We start from the raw sequence: 20,086 nt of genomic DNA on the forward strand, positions 1-20,086 counted from the left end.
CACCGAATATTCCTTGTTTATTTGATTTAATCTGATGTGTTAAATACCATCTCCAAAGAAGAAAATACAGTTATAAAAGGGGAAACCAGTGAAATTTATAAAATATTAGTAGAAATGGAGGATCAATTAAAAGAGGTGTGGTAAAAGGGGATAACAGGGCAGATAGATAGTCAAAGCTGGGGGGAAATATGGGAGAATCGTACATTGAAAATGTCTATAAGAATAAAAGAAAATTATTATATATATAAAAAGATTTCTCCCTCTCTCACAACACTAGGGACATCCAAGGAAGCTGAATGTGGGAAGATTCGGGACAGTTAAAAGGAAGGATTTGCTAAGGCTGTACCACTAGGATGGCTTTAAAAGATGAAATAAATACATGGCACATAAGCCTAGCAATGGCTACCGTCTGCCTCCACAATCAGACAATAATGTTGCTGGAAACCACAGAGGAGGAGTGTGCTTTTGTGCTCGGGTCCTGTTTTGATGTTTCTCACAGACATCTGGTTAGCCATTGCGAGTCTCTCACTCTACGCTTCCTCAAAGCACTGCTGGCCAAAATACGGCTGCGCTCTGCCCTTCTTGGGCCCTTTATAAAGCATGCTAGATTCTGCACACCTCACACCATACCAGTTTAGAAAATGGGAACCCGGTTTAGAGAATGTCACCTGTCCCATCCTGTTAACACTCACTAGGGGAGAGAGCGGAAGGTGGCGAGGGAAAGCACACTGAAAAAATATAGAAGGAAGTGGACATCTCCCCTCCCACCGCCGGGGAAAAAATATCAGCGATATTGTACAGGTAACGTAGCTTTATTTAGTCAGCGATTCAAAATAATCTCTTACCGATATACAAAAATAATTAGAAGCACTTGGAGCAGTGTCTAGAGCATGGCTACAAAGCAGGGTTGTGGTTTTTTTTTTTTTAAAAATTACAACAAGTCGAACAAGGGCTGGTAAATTTGCTAGTAGAACTAGTTACATTCAAACTGGATATTATTATTATTATTTCCTTTCTATACCAATTTGTGTTTTTAAGAAATGACCGCGGGAGGAGGCAGAAGAACAAATAGTAGCTTGGTGTAAACTGATTCAGGGGTTTCCAGTTAAACTAGCGCTTTGTTTGGGCTTTTAAAATAGAATCGGCTAAAGGAGAGGAGAAATGTTCTGGGTAGCCATGCCATGCCATGCCCCACCCCTTTGCACCCTCGTCCTGAGCCATGGGGCCCCCTCCCCAAATACATGGAGGAACGAATGTCTGCAACAGGAAGTCGTCCTGGTCCCAATCTAAATAATGTGAGGAGCCTCTAAAAGGAAGATAGGGGCAGCAGGGATGGGACAGAGGCAGCAGCAGTGACTAATACAACCCCACTCCTCCTGAATCCGTGCTGTGCAAGGAACTTCTAAATGATAATCTTGGTATAGCCACGCAGCCAGGAAAAAGAGGCCATGCCATATGCGATGGGTAGGTTGCCACAGGACAGAGACCTCTATCAGCCATAGGATCGTAATCCGGGGACCTATGGTACAAGGAGGTTCATCAAGTTCATCCACCTGATGCCTTTCGGCAAGCATGCACAGATATGTGCGTACATGTATTTAATGTGTGTACGTTTGCATAGACACATTTCCAACTTGGCCGTTAAAAGATGAGGAGGACATGCCCTCACCCTCAATATTTTATCCTTGCAGTCACAACAAAGGGAAGTGGAGGCCGAGGGCCTAAGACCAACCAGCCGAAGACTTACTTCATTCCAGAGTACGTGTATTTAAATTACATTATTAACAACATTTATCTATATACTGTTATATATTGCAATTTCATATATTCCGGTGCTTTTTCTTTTTTTAAAAAAATCTGCACTTAAGTATAAACCACTCACAGAGGGCTTTGGGCCACAGAGCAGTATAACAAAAAACGTAATACGTAAATTAATTAAAACTTCTTTTTGTTCATTTTCAGGCTGGCAATCTTGATCGAGGAAGCTGAAAAAGAAAGTGAAAATTTATTTGTTTTTAAGCTCAGGGAAACCAGATGATTCTTCTCCCTGATACCTATTTTATCTTCACAATAAGGTTAGGATGGGGGTGGGAGAGAGAGATCTGTAAGATCTGTAGTGCCAAACAGTCCCCACACTGGTCCTAAGGGGGCCTGGATTTAATTTAATGCAGACTTTGACAACCTGGTCCCCCATGCCAGATGTTCTGGACTACTGTCAGCCACAGTCAATGCCAAACTGAGGAAAAATGCTCTAATATGCACTGTCATAAAAATACATCAAGGTGGTGTATGACATATGAAAATTGTTGGCCTCCATCTGTCTCGATGGACAATGGAGAACGCATCAGGAGGTCAAGTCAAACCACTGTGTTAGCAGCACGGAAGTGACCTCCACAGGGCACAAGCCTAGGCAGTGTGTCTGGAGGTCCTGGGCTGCCCAGACGACAAGACCCCCCTCTCAGCCTTGTTGATGTGGTCCAAAAGAAAGCAGAGCAAGACGTTTGACACCAGCTTGGCTGCGGGAGTTGCCAGAAGCAGGTGGACAAGCCAACAGTGTGACGTGGCAGCTAAAAAAGCCAATGCAATTCTGGGCTGCATCAATAGGAGTATAGCATCTAGATCAAGGGAAGAAATAGTGCCACTGTATTCTGCTCTGGTCAGACCTCACCTGGAGTACTGTGTCCAGTTCTGGGTGCCACAGTTCAAGAAGGACACTGACAAACTGGAACGTGTCCAGAGGAGGGCAACCAAAATGGTCAAAGGCCTGGAAACAATGCCTTATGAGGAACGGCTAAGGGAGCTGGGCATGTTTAGCCTGGAGAAGAGGAGGTTAAGGGGTGATATGATAGCCATCTTCAAATATATAAAAGGATGTCACATAGAGGAGGGAGAAAGGTTGTTTTCTGCTGCTCCAGAGAAGCGGACACGGAGCAATGGATCCAAACTACAAGAAAGAAGATTCCACCTAAACATTAGGAAGAACTTCCTGACAGTAAGAGCTGTTTGACAGTGGAATTTGCTGCCAAGGAGTGTGGTGGAGTCTCCTTCTTTGGAGGTCTTTAAGCAAAGGCTTGACAACCATATGTCAGGAGTGCTCTGATGGTGTTTCCTGCTTGGCAGGGGGTTGGACTCGATGGCCCTTGTGGTCTCTTCCAACTCTATGATTCTATGATTCTATGATTCTTTCCAACCATTTTAGGGACTCCAGATTTGTGTAGGGTTTTACTCCTTAGCCTTTTCTCCTCCCGAAGATATACCACAAGGCAGTAGAGGTTAAGGGTCAGAGTCTTCCTTCTCCTAGATGGGCTACCTTCCCAGCTGGATGAGCCCCATGTAAAGTGCATATAAAAAAACCCCCAGCAAAAAAACATGAAAAACAGAAACAAAACCTTAACAAGTATTGATTCGTTAAAAAGGCAGAATTTATACTGCAAAGGCCTGTGTAAACAATATAGTTTTCAAAAGACCTCTGAAAAAAGGGAGGGATGGTTCTTGCTGAACCTCTTCCTGAAGGGAGTTCCACAGGGCAAGGACCTGCCCCGATGGAAGCTCAGTCCCCAGTGAAGGCCAAATGAATCTTAGCACTGTGGGGAAGCCTCATCAGAGGATCTCATAGATCAAGGTGGAGGATAAGAGATCAGACAGCCAAGACAGCTGGGCATGATGGGAGATGTAGTCCAAGAACATCTAGTGACCCGAGAATGAAGAACACTGGATGTGATGGGATGATGAGCTGCTTGTGCGTGAAATTCCTAGTCCCTCAGAGTTTGGCTCAGTCCACAAACCTCTGTCTGTAACGGAGCTCCTTAAGCATGGCTCCGTCAGTCGCTGGTAGAATCCGACAGTGGGCGTTTACGGAACTTCTTCCAGCATAAAAGCTCCTTAACGGAAACGCGCCTTCTGGACTCTCGGCGCGACAGTTTCCGGCGAGGAGTGGGTGTCCCTATAGGAGGTCCTGAAACCTCCCCGCTGTTTTCGCTGGAAGTGTCTCTGAGCCATCCCTCCGCCTCACTTTCCCTTGGAACTCCTCCTCTCCCCCTGCTGGTTCCCTCCTCAGCTGATAAGTCTCTCCCAACCTCTGTGAGCCCTTTCACCTCCTGTGCTTCCGATGGCAGTTCCCTGACATCCACCTCCCCTCCAGGGCCCCCTTCACCCCCTCCCTTCCCCTCCTCTGCGGGCGGCGAGGGAGCAAAACCCCTGAAAGAACCTCCCTCATCTTCCGAAGTCTCGAACATTTCCCTCCACCGGTTGCTGTTTCCGGTTTCTATGTACTCCTCCTCATCGGAGTCTATTCCTTCTTCCAACTCCGATTCCGTGAATCCTTCCAGTTCCCCCTCCTCGTCGGTGGTGCCAAAGTACTCCCTCCGGAACCTCGCTACTGACTGAGGTTTCCTGGGGAACCTTTGATGGAACGTTTCGATCAAGATCTCGTCATTGACCTCCTCTGCCGTCACCCAGGCGTTTTCCGACTCCGGTTCCCCTTCCCACACTACCAAATACTCCACCTGATTACCCTTCCACCTGGAGTCGATGATTTCCGCCACATGGTTGCTGCTTTCCCTCTCTTCTAAGACTGGTCCCCGTGTGGAAACCCCTTCACCTTCCCCCCTATACGGTGACAGTAATGACCTGTGGAATCCTGGGTGCAGTTTCATGTGGTTCGGTAACCGGAGTCTGAAAGCCACTGGGTTGACCTGTTGAATGACCTCAAATGGTCCCAATCTTTTGGGTCTCAATTTCTTGCAACCCCCCTTGAACGGCAACCCTTGGGTAGACAGCCACACCTGACTCCCCACCCTTATGGTTTCACCTTCCCTTCTGCTCTTGTCTGCCTGCCTCTTATATTCTTCTTTGGCCCTTTCTAAGTTGAGTTGGAGTTGACGATGGATCGCTTCCATTTCTTCTACAAACTGTTCGGCGGCCGGGACGCTCCATCTCTCCCCTCCTCCCCCTGGAAATGCCCTGGGGTGGCACCCATAATTAGCCAAAAAGGGGCTCATCCCGGTGGACACATTCTCCGCATTATTGTAGGCAAATTCCGCTAGCGCCAACTTTTCGACCCAATCATTCTCTCTGTCATTGACATAACACCTCAGGTATTGTTGGAGGATACCATTTGCTCTCTCCGCCTGCCCGTTGGTTTCAGGGTGCCTGGCAGTCGAAAAATTGACCTCTACGTGCAGTAAGCTCATGAGCTTCCTCCAGAACCTGGACGTGAATTGTTTGCCTCTGTCTGAGACCACCCTCAAGGGGGCGCCATGCAGCCTAAAAATATGTTCTACAAACAATTTCGCTGTCTCTTCCGCCGTGACTGCATGTGAGCAAGCTACAAAGTGGCACATCTTAGTTAACAGGTCTACTACGACCAGGATGGCGGTTTTCCCCTTGGATTTCGGCAGATCAGTCATAAAATCTATCGATACCGCCTCCCACGGTCGTTCTGGTGTGGGTAACGGTTCTAATAACCCCGCCGGCGCCCGCCTTTCTCCTTTGGCTCTCTGGCATTGGTCACACCCTCTTACATACTCCCGTACATCTTCCCTCACCTTGGGCCACCAAAATTCCCTGGTAACCAACCACATGGTCTTGTGTTGCCCAAAATGCCCCGCTGTGGGGCTGTCGTGCAGCTGTTTGAGTACTCTCCCTCTCAATTCCCCTTCGGGTATATATAGTGCCCCTTTGTAATACAATGCCCCGTTTCTTTCTTCAAAACCTCTGGGGTTTTCTCCCTCTCTCCTTAGACATCTGAGCTTATTCTGGGCGTATTCATCATTCTCCGTTCCCTCTACCAGTTCCCTTTGCCCCACCAATGCCACCCCACACACCCAGCGGTCCTCTGGGATGATATGTCTCTCTTCGGGTGCTCCCTCCCCCTCCAAATATTCAGGTTTGCGTGAGAGAGCGTCCGCCCTGACGTTTTCTGGACCTGGCACATAGCAAATTTCAAAATGGAATTTGGAGAACTCCTGGGCCCACCTCACTTGTCGTTGGTTGAGCACTCGTGCCGTTCTCCAATACTCTAAATTCTTGTGGTCCGTGCACACTTGCACCTTATGTTGGGCACCAATTAGTAAGTGTCTCCATCTCCGGAACGCTTCGTGAATGGCGAGTAGTTCTCGGTCATATACCGTGTAGTTCCTCTCGGATTTGTTAAGCTTACGCGAGAAGAAGGCACACGGTCTCCACGCTGACTTACTCTTCCCCGGCTGGAGAAGCACCGCCCCCACCGCCTGGTCTGATGCATCAGTTTCCACCCTCATTGGTTTTTGTAAATCCACATGCAGGAGCTGTTCTTCCGAAGCGAATGCCTTTTTCAATTCCTCAAATGCTTGCTCCGCCTCCGCCGTCCAAACAAATTTCTTCTTGCTACTGAGACAGTCCGTAATGGGAGCCGTTCAGTGGGCAAAGTTCTTGATGAACTTACGATAAAAGTTCCCAAACCCTAAGAATCTTTGCACATCCTTTTTCGTTTTCGGTGTCTTCCATTCCAGCACCGCCTGGACCTTGCCTGGATCCATGGCTAATCCCTTGTCTGACAAGCGGTACCCCAGGAATTCCACCTCCTTGGTGTGAAACTGACACTTCTCCAATTTCACCCACAGCTGGTTTGCTTGCAGTCGGCTCAACACTTCCCTGACATCCTTTACATGCTGCTCCTCATTCTCTGAATATACTAACACGTCATCTAGGAAGGCCACGCAATTCTTGTAGAGCAGAGGTCCCAGGACGTGGTTCATGAACGATTGAAAACATGCTGAGCCTGCTTGTAATCCGAAGGGCATAACGAGATATTCAAAAGCCCCCAAAGGGGTGAACATGGTGGTTTTCCATTCATCCCCCTTCCTTATCCGTATCAGGTTGTATGCCCCCCTCAGGTCCAGTTTAGTAAAAATCTTTCCCTTCCTCACCCTGGTCAAAATGTCATCAATTCTGGGCATGGGGAAAGCCACTGGTTCCGACACTGCATTTAGGGCCCGGTAGTCCACTACAAGTCTCGGTTTATCCGTGTTTTTTTTGTCCACAAAAAACACTGGGCTGCCCCCCACCGCTCTGGACTCTCTGATGAAACCTCGCTTCAGGTTTTTATCAATAAACTCCCTTAACTCCTGCATTTCCCTGTCTGACATGGCGTACAGCTTGCCCACTGGGAGCTGGGCCCCAGGGACTAGATTGATTTGGCAGTCAAAGGCTCTATGCGGTGGTAGTTTGTCTGCTTCCCTTTCGCTGAAGACATTGCTCAGGTCAGCGTATTGTTTGGGCACCTTCCCTTTGTCCGTTACTTCCGTCCCTGCTAGAAAGGCTCTTGCCCCTTCCCCTCCTTGCAGTGTTCCAGGCAATGTGCTGACCCAAAGGAGACCACTCTCTGATGCCAGCCCACTAGCGGATCATGCAACGCTAGCCAGCTCATTCCCAAAATAATGGGAGCCCCTCCCAAGGTGGCCACATTGAACGCTATTCTTTCGGTGTGCCTGGCCACCCTCATTACCATTGGGACAGTCTGTAGGCTAACTTCTCCTCCCAACAGCTCCCTCCCATCGATCGTGGTCACCTGCAGGGGCTTACTTAAAGGGATTGTCTGTATCTGGTGTTCAGCTGCAAACTCCTTACTCATGAAATTACAGGAGCTGCCTGAGTCCAATAGCGCCTTTATCTTTAGTGGGTGTCCGTTTGGCAGCTCTAGCAACACCTCTATCACTAGGGCTGGTCTTGGAGGTTCCGGCGTGGGCACTTTTACTGCTCCTTGGCCTGGCTGCTGTGCCCTGACGGTGTCAGCCAGGCGTTGGCTTTTACTTGCTCCTGGACTTCCTCCTCCTTTTCCCCAACAGCTCCCGCCATCCCTTGCCATTCCTTTCTTTGCGGGCAGACTCTGGCAAAGTGACCTGGCTGCTGGCAGAGATAACATTTCTTGGCGCTCTTCCCCTCCTTCTTCCGCCCTTCACTGGGATTTGAAACTGCGCGCGCGTGCGCTGTTCCAATTTCCATCGGCTCTCCTGGCGGGAAAGTTGGCTCCGGAATTTCTGGAATGCGGAAATCCCTCCAACGCTCCCCTTTCCCTTCCCGCTTCTCCAAGGCTCTCACCTCCTGGCGCGCTCCAATGGTCAGCACTGATTTGGTCAGCTGGTCCATAGACTCCGCCCTGGGCGCCCGGGAAAGTTCGTCTTTCACCGCCGAAGAAAGCCCCTCTTCGAAAAGCATTTGAATGGGTTCCGCCGATAGATCCCACCCCAATTTATGTATCAACATGGTAAACTCAGTCCAGTACTCACGGACAGATCGGCTCCCCTGTTTACAAGCCATCAACTGTCTGCGCACCACTCCCTGCTCAATGTCGCTGGAAAACATCAGGTCCATGGCGCGAAAAAACTTCCTCGTGTCCTTCAGGACGTCATTATTCCCTGCCATCAGGGGTCTAACCCAGTCTCTCGCCCCCCCCCTTCGAGATGGCCAACCACAAACGCCACTCGCGATTCCTCGTCGGGAAAGTCGTCAAACTGCAGATTGAGAGCATACTGCATCTCTGTCCTAAAGGCTTGATAGTTCCTGGGATCCCCCCCAAACTTCTGCACCAATCCTGGCATCTTTCTTGCCAGTGGGGAGCCTTTTGCCTTTTCTGCATCCTGCGCCCTCCTCTCCTCGAGCCTCGCCGTTTGCAGCGCTAGCTGGACCTCCAACACCCGGTACCTTTCTTCCAGGCTTGGACCCGCTCCAGCTCCTCCCGCTTCTCCGGTTCCGGCTGGGTTGCTCATGATGCCTCTCTGCACAAGCTGCCTTCAGGGACTGTCGGATTGCTGTGATGGGATGATGAGCTGCTTGTGCGTGAAATTCCTAGTCCCTCAGAGTTTGGCTCAGTCCACAAACCTCTGTCTGTAACGGAGCTCCTTAAGCATGGCTCCGTCAGTCGCTGGTAGAATCCGACAGTGGGCGTTTACGGAATTTCTTCCAGCATAAAAGCTCCTTAACGGAAACGCGCCTTCTGGACTCTCGGCGCGACAGTTTCCGGCGAGGAGTGGGTGTCCCTATAGGAGGTCCTGAAACCTCCCCACTGTTTTCGCTGGAAGTGTCTCTGAGCCATCCCTCCGCCTCACTTTCCCTTGGAACTCCTTCTCTCCCCCTGCTGGTTCCCTCCTCAGCTGATAAGTCTCTCCCAACCTCTGTGAGCCCTTTCACCTCCTGTGCTTCCGATGGCAGTTCCCTGACACTGGACTAATCTGACTAAACCCCCATGAATACCCCATCGGTAACAGACAAGCCAGGAATATATTTAGGGATTATCTACTAAACAACAACTAACTGTTCCAAATCTTTAAAAAGATAATTTCATCTCAGGTATTAGTTATACAAAAGGAAAGATCTGGAGTCACAGAATGATGGTGGCTTTTGATAGAATAGTGGTCTTACCTCACCTCCGGTCCCCTGTGTCGCCAGTCGGAATCTATGCGGTAGTTTGCACAAAAAATAAATCACCATCCACACTTATCTGGAATGAAAATGAGAATGAAGAACGCTACCATCTCCCAGTCAGGCTCTTCCTGTGTTCAAAGAATGGAACTACATTCCATCCATCTTGACACAAGCAGGCCTAGCCTATGTAACAGATTGCCGCCTCAAATGTGCACATCTGCACTGTAAAAGCAGCTTTTTTATGTCCAAGAGAGCACAATGCAGGCATGAACTTCCCTGTGAACCAATATATATCTACTCAGAAGCGAGTCCCAATGCCCAATCACATTCACCCGGTGCTATACCAGCTGCACTGGCTCCCGGTGGAGTACAGGATCAGGTTTAAGGTGCTGGTTTTAACCTTTAAAGCCCTATACAGCCTAGGACCCTCGTACCTACGGGACCGCCTCTCCTGGTATGTCCCACAGAGAAACTTACGGTCTGCAAATAAAAACATCTTGAAGGTCCCAGGCCTCAATCTTGAAGGTTAGGCTGGCCTCAACCAGAGCCAGGGCTTTTTTGGCTGTGGCTCCGACCTGGTGGAACGCTCTGTCACAAGAGACTAGGGCCCTGCGGGACCTAACATCTTTCCGCAGGGCCTGCAAGACAGAGCTGTTCCACCAGGCCTTTGGCCAGGGCACAGCCTGACTCCCTCCTTCGGCAATCTTCACGGAGCTCTGGCCCAATGGTTGCCAGTGGTTTGTTTTGAATTAATTTTATAATGAATGATTTTAGAGTTTTGTGTTGTACTGTTTTATTGTTGTTAGCCGCCCTGAGCCCGGCTTCGGCTGGGGAGGGCGGGATATAAATAAAATTTATTATTATATTATTATTATCTATGGGATTTGCTCCAAAAATACATAGGACTGCAGCACTAAATGCCCCTTGTAACACCACAATTACAATTAACTACCAAGTGGGACCCAAAATTGTTCCTGATAATAAACTACAACCTCTGAGAATTGGTGCTTGAGTTTGTGGTTTCTTCCTCCCACCCCATCGCTTTTTCCTTTTGTGTCATGTCTTCATACCGCCGGCCATTTTTTGGTATTTTTCATTTACCCTTTTTCAGGGCGATGCACACCTTATGGTCAAATCAGTGGTGTGTTTACACTGCAGAGTAGCTGGTAGTGCGGGTTTTACTTCAAAATGAAAAGCAAATGTTAACTGTGCTCTAGTTCCTTGTAATAAACAACACCTGTAAAGTTTTTGTATACTGATTTCACAATATGTGTTTTTATATGTACAGTGGTACCTTGGTTGTCGAACTTAATCTGTTCCGGGAGTCTGTTTGACTCTCGAAACCGTTCTAAAACCAAGGAGCTTCCTGCAGCCAATCGGAAGTCGCATCGGATGTTCAGCTTCCAATAAACATTTGCAAACCGGAACACTCACTTCCGGGTTTGCAGTGTTCGGGAGCCAAACCGTCCGAATACCAAGGCGTTCAACAACCAAGGTACGACTGTATTGGAAGTTGCCTAGACTGGCTGGGGCAACCTAGCCAGGTGGAAAGTTTCTCTAGCGACCGAAAAAACAACAATTCATTTCTTACCACAGCAGTACTTATTGCTTCCACAGGAAATTCTGTAACTTCAACAGGTTCAGCAACCAACTCTGAAATGGACAAAGAGGTTTGGCTTGTGTCAAAAAACGATCATCGAGGCAGAAGTACAGGATGGAGTAAACAGAGACTGACAATCCCTGAATTGGGGTGAACAGTCCAGCCCCCACTTCCCACTGTGGGGATTTCAGGTGGTCCATGAGGCCATGACAAAAACAGTGAAGAGGGAAAGAAAGACCAGCTTCTTCAGTCAGACATTTCACCTACCCAGTGTGTTCAGGTTGATTCATTTACCGTATTTTTCGCACCATAGGACGCACTTTTTCCCTCCTAAAAAGCAAGGGAAAATGTGTGTGCGTCCTATGGAGCGAATGCAGGCTTTCGCTGAAGCCTGGAAAGTGAGAGGGGTCGGTGCGCACCGACCCCTCTCGCTCTCCAGGCTTCAGGAAGCTATCCGCTAGCCGTGGGAGACCCAGCTCTCCCACGGCTAGCGGAGCGCTGCATTAATCCCGAAGCTTGGGGCGTGCGGAGCTCAGCGCGCCCCAAGCTTCTGGGTGCCGGCAAGGTCTCCGCTAGCCGTCTAGACCTTGCCGGCACCCAGAAGCTTGGGGCGCGCTGAGCTCCGCAGCCCCAAGCTTCGGGATTAGCGCTCCGCTAGCCGTGTCTAGGCTGCGGATAGCAGCCTGCTTCCCGGAGCGTCGGGCGCCCTGAAAGCAGAGCGCCCAGCGCTTCGGGAACACATCCGCAGCCTAGGCAACCCTGCGGGAGGTCCCGCAGGGATGTCTAGGCTGCGGATAGCAGCCTGCTTCCCGGAGCGTCGGGCGCCCTGAAAGCAGAGCGCCCGGCGCTTCGGGAACACATCCGCAGCCTAGGCAACCCAGCGGGAGGTCCCGCAGGGATGTCTAGGCTGCGGATAGCAGCCTGCTTCCCGGAGCGTCGGGCGCCCTGAAAGCAGAGCGCCCGGCGCTTCGGGAACACATCCGCAGCCTAGGCAACCCTGCGGGAGATCCCGCAGGGATGTCTAGGCTGCGGATAGCAGCCTGCTTCCCGGAGCGTCGGGCGCCCTGAAAGCAGAGCGCCTGGCGCTTCGGGAACACATCCGCAGCCTAGGCAACCCTGCGGGAGGTCCCGCAGGGGTGCCTAGGCTGCGGATAGCAGCCTGCTTCCCGGAGCGTCGGGCGCCCTGAAAGCAGAGCGCCCGGCGCTTCGGGAACACATCCGCAGGGTGGGGAGCCCTGCAGGAGTTCCCCGCAAGGCTCCCCACGCTGCGGATAGCAGCCTGCCGCCCGGCGGGCGGGGCGCCCTGAAGCCGAGCGCCCCTCACGCCGGGCAGACATCCGCAGGGTGGGGAGCCCTGCAGGAGTTCCCCGCAAGGCTCCCCAAGCTGCGGATAGCAGCCTGCCGCCCGGCGGGCGTGGCGCCCTGAATCAGAGCGCCCCTCGCGCCGGGAAGACATCCGCAGCGTGGGGAGCCCTGCAGGAGTTCCCCGCAAGGCTCCCCAAGCTGCGGATAGCAGCCTGCCGCCTGGCGGGCGGGGCGCCCTGAATCAGAGCGCCCCTCGCGCCGGGCAGACATCCGCAGGGTGGGGAGCCCTGCAGGAGTTCCCCGCAAGGCTCCCCAAGCTGCGGATAGCAGCCTGCCGCCCGGCGGGCGGAGCGCCCTGAATCAGAGCGCCCCTCGCGCCGGGCAGACATCCACAGCGTGGGGAGCCCTGCAGGAGTTCCCCGCAAGGCTCCCCAAGCTGCGGATAGCAGCCTGCCGCCCGGCGGGCGGGGCGCCCTGAATCAGAGCGCCCCTCGCGCCGGGCAGACATCCGCAGCGTGGGGAGCCCTGCAGGAGTTCCCCGCAAGGCTCCCCAGGCTGCGGATAGCAGTCTGCCGCCCGGCGGGCGGGGCGCCCTGAATCAGAGCGCCCCTCGCGCCGGGCAGACATCCGCAGCGTGGGGAGCCCTGCAGGAGTTCCCCGCAAGGCTCCCCAAGCTGCGGATAGCAGCCTGCCGCCCGGCGGGCAGGGCGCCCTGAATCAGAGTGCCCCGCGCGCCAGGCAGACATCAGCCAGCCCCACAAGCTCGGGGGACAGCAGGGAGGCGCAGCGCCACTATCCCGCTGTTCCTCGACCTGGTTCGGTTTCCCTGACCTGCTTTTGGGGGGGAAATAAAGGGAAAATTTTTTCCTTTATTTCCCCCCCAAAAAACTAGGTGCGCCCTATGGTCCGGTGCGTCCAATCGTGCGAAAAATACGGTAATATTATTGTTATGGGTTTATTTCTTTAATATTATTATTTTTATTACAGTGGTACCTCAGGTTACATACGCTTCAGGTTACATATGCTTCAGGTTACAGACTCCGCTAACCCAGAAATAGTGCTTCAGGTTAAGAACTTTGCTTCAGGATGAGAACAGAAATCGCGTGGTGGCAACAGCAGGAGGCCCCATTAGCTAAAGTGGTACCTCAGGTTAAGAACAGTTTCAGGTTAAGAACGGACCTCTGGAACGACTTAATTTCTTAACCCGAGGTACCACTGTATTGGCATTCCTGACAACAACAATAACCACCACTTTGACATTCTTCGTTATCAAGCAATATATAAATGCTATGAAATAAAAATAATAAACAAACGTCCTCCCACCATTTTCTCCAAGGAGATGAAAGTGGCATACAAGGTTCTCCGCCCGCCCCCTTCAGAACAACCCTGTGAGGTAGGTTAGGATAACAGACGGTGACTGGCCCAAAGTCACACAGTGAGCTTTGGGGCCAAAGCAGTATTTGAATTCTGGTCTCATAGCTCCTAATCCAATACTCTACCTCCACTTTTATTGATTTCTGCATTGCAGGGCATCCCTTGCAACTCTGCAATTCTATGACAGCTTATTTGCAAAAACATTAACTCTTCAACCAGGCCTTTGGCTGTTTGACATCCGATGCCCTTTTAAAACTACATTGTGAAAGGGCGGGGGGGTTATTGGTTTGTTTTTGTTCTTATTTTTATTATGTGTTTTCTGTTTTTCATACAGTGGTACCTCGGGTTACAGACTTCAGGTTACAGACTCCGCTAACCCAGAAATAGTACCTCGGGTTAAGAACTTTGCTTCAGGATGAGAACATAAACTGAGTGGCGGCAGCAGCGGGAGGCCCCATTAGCTAAAGTGGTACCTCAGGTTAAGAACAGTTTCAGGTTAAGAATGGACCTCCGGAACGAATTAAGTTCTTAACCCGAGGTACCACTGTATTATGTGTTTTGTGTTTTTCATATTGTAATTTTGTGAACTGCCCTGAGATCTACGGATGAAGGGCAGTACGCAAATTTAATTAACGATGACAATCGGGGCAAACACCTCCTGCTGCCCCTTCTCACCTGTTTGCATGGCGTGTGTCCTTTCGTGCCTCCTCAGCTGTGAGCACCTGATATACCTTTTCCCACACTGCAGGCACTCGTAGGGCTTCTCCCCAGTGTGCGTCCTCTGGTGCACGAGAAGGGAGACCTTCAGCTTGAACCTCTTCCCGCAGTCGGCGCACGAGAAGGGGCTCTCTTTGCTGTGGGTGGCCTTGTGCGCCTCCAGGGAGGCTTTCTGGTTGAAGGTTTTCCCGCACTCGGGGCAGGCAAAGGGCTTCTCCCCCGTGTGGATCCGCTGGTGGCGCGCCAGGTTGCTCTTGTTGTGGAAGCGCTTCCCGCACTCGGTGCAGAGCGACGGCTTCTCCCCCGTGTGGACTCTCTGGTGCGTGTTGAGGGACGACTGCTGGCTGAAGCGCTTCCCGCACTCGGTGCACTGGTACGGCTTCTCTCCCGTGTGCGTCCTCTGGTGCATAATAAGGTGGCATTCGGAGTGGAAGCTCTTCCCGCAGTCCAAACAGGGGTGGGACTTCTCTTTGGCGGGGGGCTTGGGGCTCGCGCTGACAGCTTCCCCGCCGTTGAGGCTTTTCTTGGGGCTTTCGCGGGGCACCTCTCCTCTGTGCATTCTCACATGCAGCAAGAACCCCCTTTTCCGCTTGAACCTTTTCCCGCACTCCGTGCAGACGTAGGGCTTCTCTTTGCTGTGGGTCGGCTCGTGTTCAATCAGACACACCTTCTGAATGAAACTTTTCCCACATATGGGGCAGACGTACGGTTTCTCGCCGGTGTGGATTTTCATGTGCCTGATCAGGTTGCCTTTGTTAGAAAACCTCCGTCCGCATGCGGTGCACAGGTATCTCCTCTCCCCTGTGTGGACTGTCTTGTGTTTACTGAGGGCCTGTTTTTTAATGAACTTCTTCCCACACTCGGGGCACTGGTAGGGCCTCTCCCCTGTGTGGATTCTCTTGTGAACTATGAGGGACACTCTGCTCATGAAGCTCTTCCCACATTCGGGGCACTTGTAGGGCTTCTCCCCCGTGTGGGCTCTCTCGTGCAAAATGAAACTCCGTCGCCATCGGAAGCTTTTGCCGCAGATCGAGCACTGGTAGGTCCTGTCCCCCGTGCGAATCGTCTCGTGCGTGTTCCTCTTGTGCTTTGTCAAGTTGTTTCTGTACCGGAAGCTCTTCCCGCACTCGGGGCACTGGTACGGCCTTTCTCCTGTGTGGATTCTCTCGTGTAAAATAAGGCGATGCTTCCAGTAGAAGCTTTTGTCGCAGTGCGAGCATTTGTGGGGCTTCTCTCCTCTGTGGCGCTTCTCGTGTCCGGTCAAGGCGCATTTGGTTTTGAAGCTCTTACCACAGTCTTGGCAAAGATAGGGTTTCTCTCCCGCGTGGGTATTCTGGTGTACGACAAGAGCCGCTTTCCCGTTGTAGCGCTTGCCGCAGTCTGAGCATTTGAAGGGCCTCTCGTCTGTGTGCATTCTCTGATGTTCGATGAGGGAATATTTGAAGATGAAGGTTTTGTCGCAATGGGCGCACGCGTGCGGCCTCTCTCGGGTGTGAGCCCTCACCCTGTGCGCATTCAGGTATTTCTCAAGGGTGAAGCTCTGGTCGCAATCGGAGCACTTGTACAGCTTCTCGGCCGTGTGGATTCTCTTGTGTATCCTAAGCAACGATTTCTGGTTGAAGCTTTTCTCACAGACGGGGCAGGTGTAGGTCTCTCCCGCATGGATTTTCTGATGTACGGCAAGGGATGTTTTCCACGGGTAACTTTTCCCACACTCGAGGCACTCATATGGTTTCTCCCCAGTATGGGTCCTCTGGTGCGTAGCAAGGGATGCTTCCTGACTGAAGGACTTCCCACAGTCAGAGCACTGATAGGGTTTGTCTCCTGTATGAGATCTCTCATGTGCAATGAGGCGTGCTCGCTTGTTGAACCTTTTTTCACAAACGGAACATCCGTATCGCGTGTCTCCTGGGTGAGATCTTCGGTGTTCGAGAAGGAGCGATTTGCGGCTGAAGCTTTTCCCACACTTGGAGCAGCCAAAAGGCTTCTCCGCCATATGAGACCTCTCATGAACAGTGAGGTTCAGACCCTGCAAACCATCACATTCACAGTCTTCCAGTGACGTCGCACCGCTGCCTGCCTGCCCAGGTCCTTCTGCCTGACAGCTTTCATCTTCGTACTTCTGTGCTTGGTTGCTTCCTGCTGGATTAAATGAAAGAATTACAAAGAAGATGGGATGTAATCACACAAGCTAAATGAAAAACACTGAAATCCTGGGCCCAATGTTTTCTAAAACCTACATTAAGTAAGTGTTTGCCAACCATTTGCTACGAGTACGAGAAATAAGAATGACAAGCACATGTTCCCATCGATAACAACATGGCAATAAATAATAATAATTTTAACAATATTAATTTATTATTTATACCCCGCCCATCTGGATGGCTTTCCCCAGCCGCTCTGGGCAGCTCCCAACAGAATATTAAAAAACACGATAAAACACCAAACATTAAAAACTTCCCTAAACAGGGCTGCCTTCAGATGCGTTCTTCATTTCCTTGACATCTGATGGGAGGGCATTCCACAGGGCGGGCGCCACTACCAAGAAGGCCCTCTGCCTGGTTCCATGTAACCTCACTTCTCGCAGTGAGAGAACCACCAGAAGGCCCTCAGAGCTGGACCTCAGTGTCCGGGCTGAGCGACAGGCGTGGAGATGCTCCTTTGGGTATATTGAGGACTGTTTAGAGCTTTTAAGATCAGCACCAACACTTTGAACTGTGCTTGGAAACGTACTGGGATCCAATGTAGGTCTTCAAAATGGGGGCCCCTCAAAGAATAAGTTCCCCCTCCCATTTCCCAAAATGCACTGAAGTTTGACAAAATAAATAAGGTGTTCCATTGGCCATGGCGGTGGGAGCGGCGGTTCAGCAATATCTAGAACGCCAAAACGTTCTCCACTAAGCCACTAAGCTTAACTATGACTTAAAAGGGGAATGCGCAGCACAGGGAAAGCAGGAATCTTTGCTCCTCCTCCAGTCCTCCGGTTGCTGCATTGCCAGGAGCTAAGTCATGGTTTGGCCCCTCAAACAAACCATGGGCAGTAAGCCCAAGAACCAACTTTGGCTACCGCCACTCATTTCTATTCAACTACCTGCCACTGTCTGAGTCTCTTTCTCTGTCGCTCTGTTTTCTTCCACGTCTTTGTCCTCGCCTCCGCCTGGCAATCCTTCGCAGGGCTTCGCCTCCTCCCCTTGGCTCCCCATCATGGCACCTGCTAAAAATCCCCAAAGATACACGAGAGAAACGGAGCCTCGGTTTAGTTGCGGCTTGAATTTATACATCAACTTCCCCCTGGCCTCTCCCAAGGAACTGAAGGGGACATGCTAAGTTCTCCCCTGATGTTCAACCTCACAACAACAAAGGGACACCAAGAAATAGTCGCTGTCCCAAAGTGACTTGGCAAACTCTAGTCGCCACTGAGTTCGGATCTGAACCAGGGCCTGCTTTCGATCTCTTATCACATGTGCTGCTGTGGAGGCTGTCTGAACAGGGAAGCATGCTAATAAATTATAATTATTGCTTTCAAGAGAGCATGCATTCGATCACCTTGCCCAGGGAATCTGGGGAGCCGGCAGTGGTATTTTGAAGCGGTGGGATTTTCTTTTATTTTTAAATAATTTTTTTATTTGGTTTTATAAGTAAAAATTTTTAGAAATACAACCATACACACCCACATTTACAGATTCCTCCAAATCTCCGGACTTCCCACCTCTCCTCCATGGGTCCTATTATTAAACCTTTTCTACTGCATCTTATGTTTTATACAACTCCATTGTCTCCATAATACCGTATTTTTTACTCTATAAGACTCACTTTTTCCCTCCTAAAAAATAAGGGGAAATGTGTGTGCGTCTTATGGGGCGAATGCAGGCTGCGCAGCTATCCCAGAAGCCAGAACACCAAGAGGGATCGCTGTGCAGTGCTCCCTCTCGCTGTTCTAGCTTCTGGCTTAGCCCCTCAGTCCCTTCCCCCACCTCCTGGAATAGCCCCCAAGAGCCGCGTGGAGCATGTGTGTGGCCCTTGGGGGCTTTTCCCCAAGGAGGGAGAAGGGCGGCCCATCAGCGACAGGCTGCCCTTCTCCTTCCTCGGGGAAAAGCCTGCAAGCGCCGCACACATTTCCTCCATAATACCGTATTTTTTACTCTATAAGACTCACTTTTTCCCTCCTAAAAAATAAGGGGAAATGTGTGCGCGTCTTATGGGGCGAATGCAGGCTGTGCAGCTATCCCAGAAGCCAGAACACCAAGAGGGATCGCTGTGCAGCGCTCCCTCTCGCTGTTCTAGCTTCTGGCTTAGCCCCTCAGTCCCTTCCCCCACCTCCTGGAAAAGCCCCCAAGAGCCGCGTGGAGCGTGTGTGTGGCCCTTGGGGGCTTTTCCCCAAGGAGGGAGAAGGGCGGCCCATCAGTGACAGGCTGCCCTTCTCCTTCCTCGGGGAAAAGCCTGCAAGCGCCGCACACATGCTCCACGCGGCTTGTGAAAGGGAGCGCTGAGCAGAGCCTGGGATGCATACAGGCCCTGCTCAGCGCTCCCTTTAAAGAATCTTTTTTTTTCTTGCATTCCCCCTCTAAAAAATAGGTGTGTCTTATGGTCAGGTGTGTCTTATGGAGCGAAAAATACGGTACTTGCTTCATTACAATTGCTGTTGCAAGCCTGCTAAGGGGGAATTCTCAAGGAACTGTTGATCATCTGCTGTGCCCTTCATTCCCCCCCCCCCCATTTTTTTTACTGATTTTTAAAATGTTTGATGAATTTAGCCTCACATTAATTCAAATTTAATACAAATTTAAAAGTGACTTCCCACCCCGCCATCTTGGTGTTTCCTTTCCCACCCTTATGAACTGCTCAACATTACGTACATTTCCAAATTACATTTCGAAAACTTAAAATATTTCAGCATTTTATCCTTGATTCCCCCCCCCCCCCAATTTTCTTCCTTTTTATTTCATATTGGCTGCTCGTTTTCGGTTCCTGCTCGACTTTTACATAACTATAACATATTTCCTTGTGTCAAGAAGAGTTATGTTTTGCTTTGTCGGCCCACAAGCTATGCCCCTCATTCGTTACTCAGTTATTTATTTACTGTTTTATTTAAAAGCTTTTTGAAACCACTTTTAAAAACCAAAACAAAACCCTAAGGAGTACACAAAACCAAACCAAAACAAAAAAACAGGTAAACAGCATTACAAATCATGAACAAGTAGAAACAAGCAATCTGAAATAATAGGGTCTGATCTTATGGATCAGGGAAAGTCTAGAGAAAAAATGGCATCCAAAACTAGTCCTACTCAAGAACAGACCCAATGAAATTAACGACTAAAATTAATTGCTGTCAATGGATCTACTCAGTGTAGAATTTAGTTGGCTACAACCCTATATTTTAAATCTATATTTAACATTTTTTGAGGCTAGCTCATTTTTCAACATCTGGTTTTACCGGCAATTTTAACACATATTTCATATTTCCTGTAAACCGCTTCGAGGTGTAGCTGCTTAAGCGATATATTAATTTTGTTAAATAAAGGAAGGAGGTAAAAGGAAGCCAAATTCCAACCCAGGGTTGGCTTGTTAATTTTATTTATTTATACAATCATTTCTACACCGCTTTATCACTGTGTGTTTCGCAGCAATAAAACCACAATGACTTAAGAGCTTTTCGCCCGCTCCCTTTCTGAATCCTAATAGGCTTCG

General features: G+C 50.3%; 1 protein-coding gene across 7 annotated transcripts in view; it reads right to left on the reverse strand.

Moving 5' to 3' along the window:
• Nucleotides 1–793: 793 nt before the first annotated feature.
• Nucleotides 794–20,086, reverse strand: part of LOC128409196 (zinc finger protein 585B-like) — a 44,806-nt gene continuing 25,513 nt past the window's right edge. For 4 of the 7 annotated variants that reach the window (XM_053379435.1, XM_053379439.1, XM_053379436.1 and 1 more), the window contains exons 8-12: nucleotides 17,490–17,612; nucleotides 14,357–16,540; nucleotides 10,994–11,055; nucleotides 9,400–9,478; nucleotides 794–1,985 (exon numbers count right to left, since the gene is read on the reverse strand). In XM_053379435.1, coding sequence (XP_053235410.1) covers nucleotides 9,434–9,478; nucleotides 10,994–11,055; nucleotides 14,357–16,540; nucleotides 17,490–17,612 — 2,414 coding nt within the window. In that variant the 3' untranslated portion in view covers nucleotides 794–1,985; nucleotides 9,400–9,433. The remainder of the gene's footprint in view (nucleotides 1,986–9,399; nucleotides 9,479–10,993; nucleotides 11,056–14,356; nucleotides 16,541–17,489; nucleotides 17,613–20,086) is intronic. The other 3 variants (XM_053379438.1, XM_053379437.1, XM_053379434.1) reach the window with 3 other exon arrangements.

The sequence above is a fragment of the Podarcis raffonei genome, chromosome 2 (genome assembly GCF_027172205.1).
Source record: "Podarcis raffonei isolate rPodRaf1 chromosome 2, rPodRaf1.pri, whole genome shotgun sequence".
Taxonomy (NCBI): domain Eukaryota; kingdom Metazoa; phylum Chordata; class Lepidosauria; order Squamata; family Lacertidae; genus Podarcis; species Podarcis raffonei.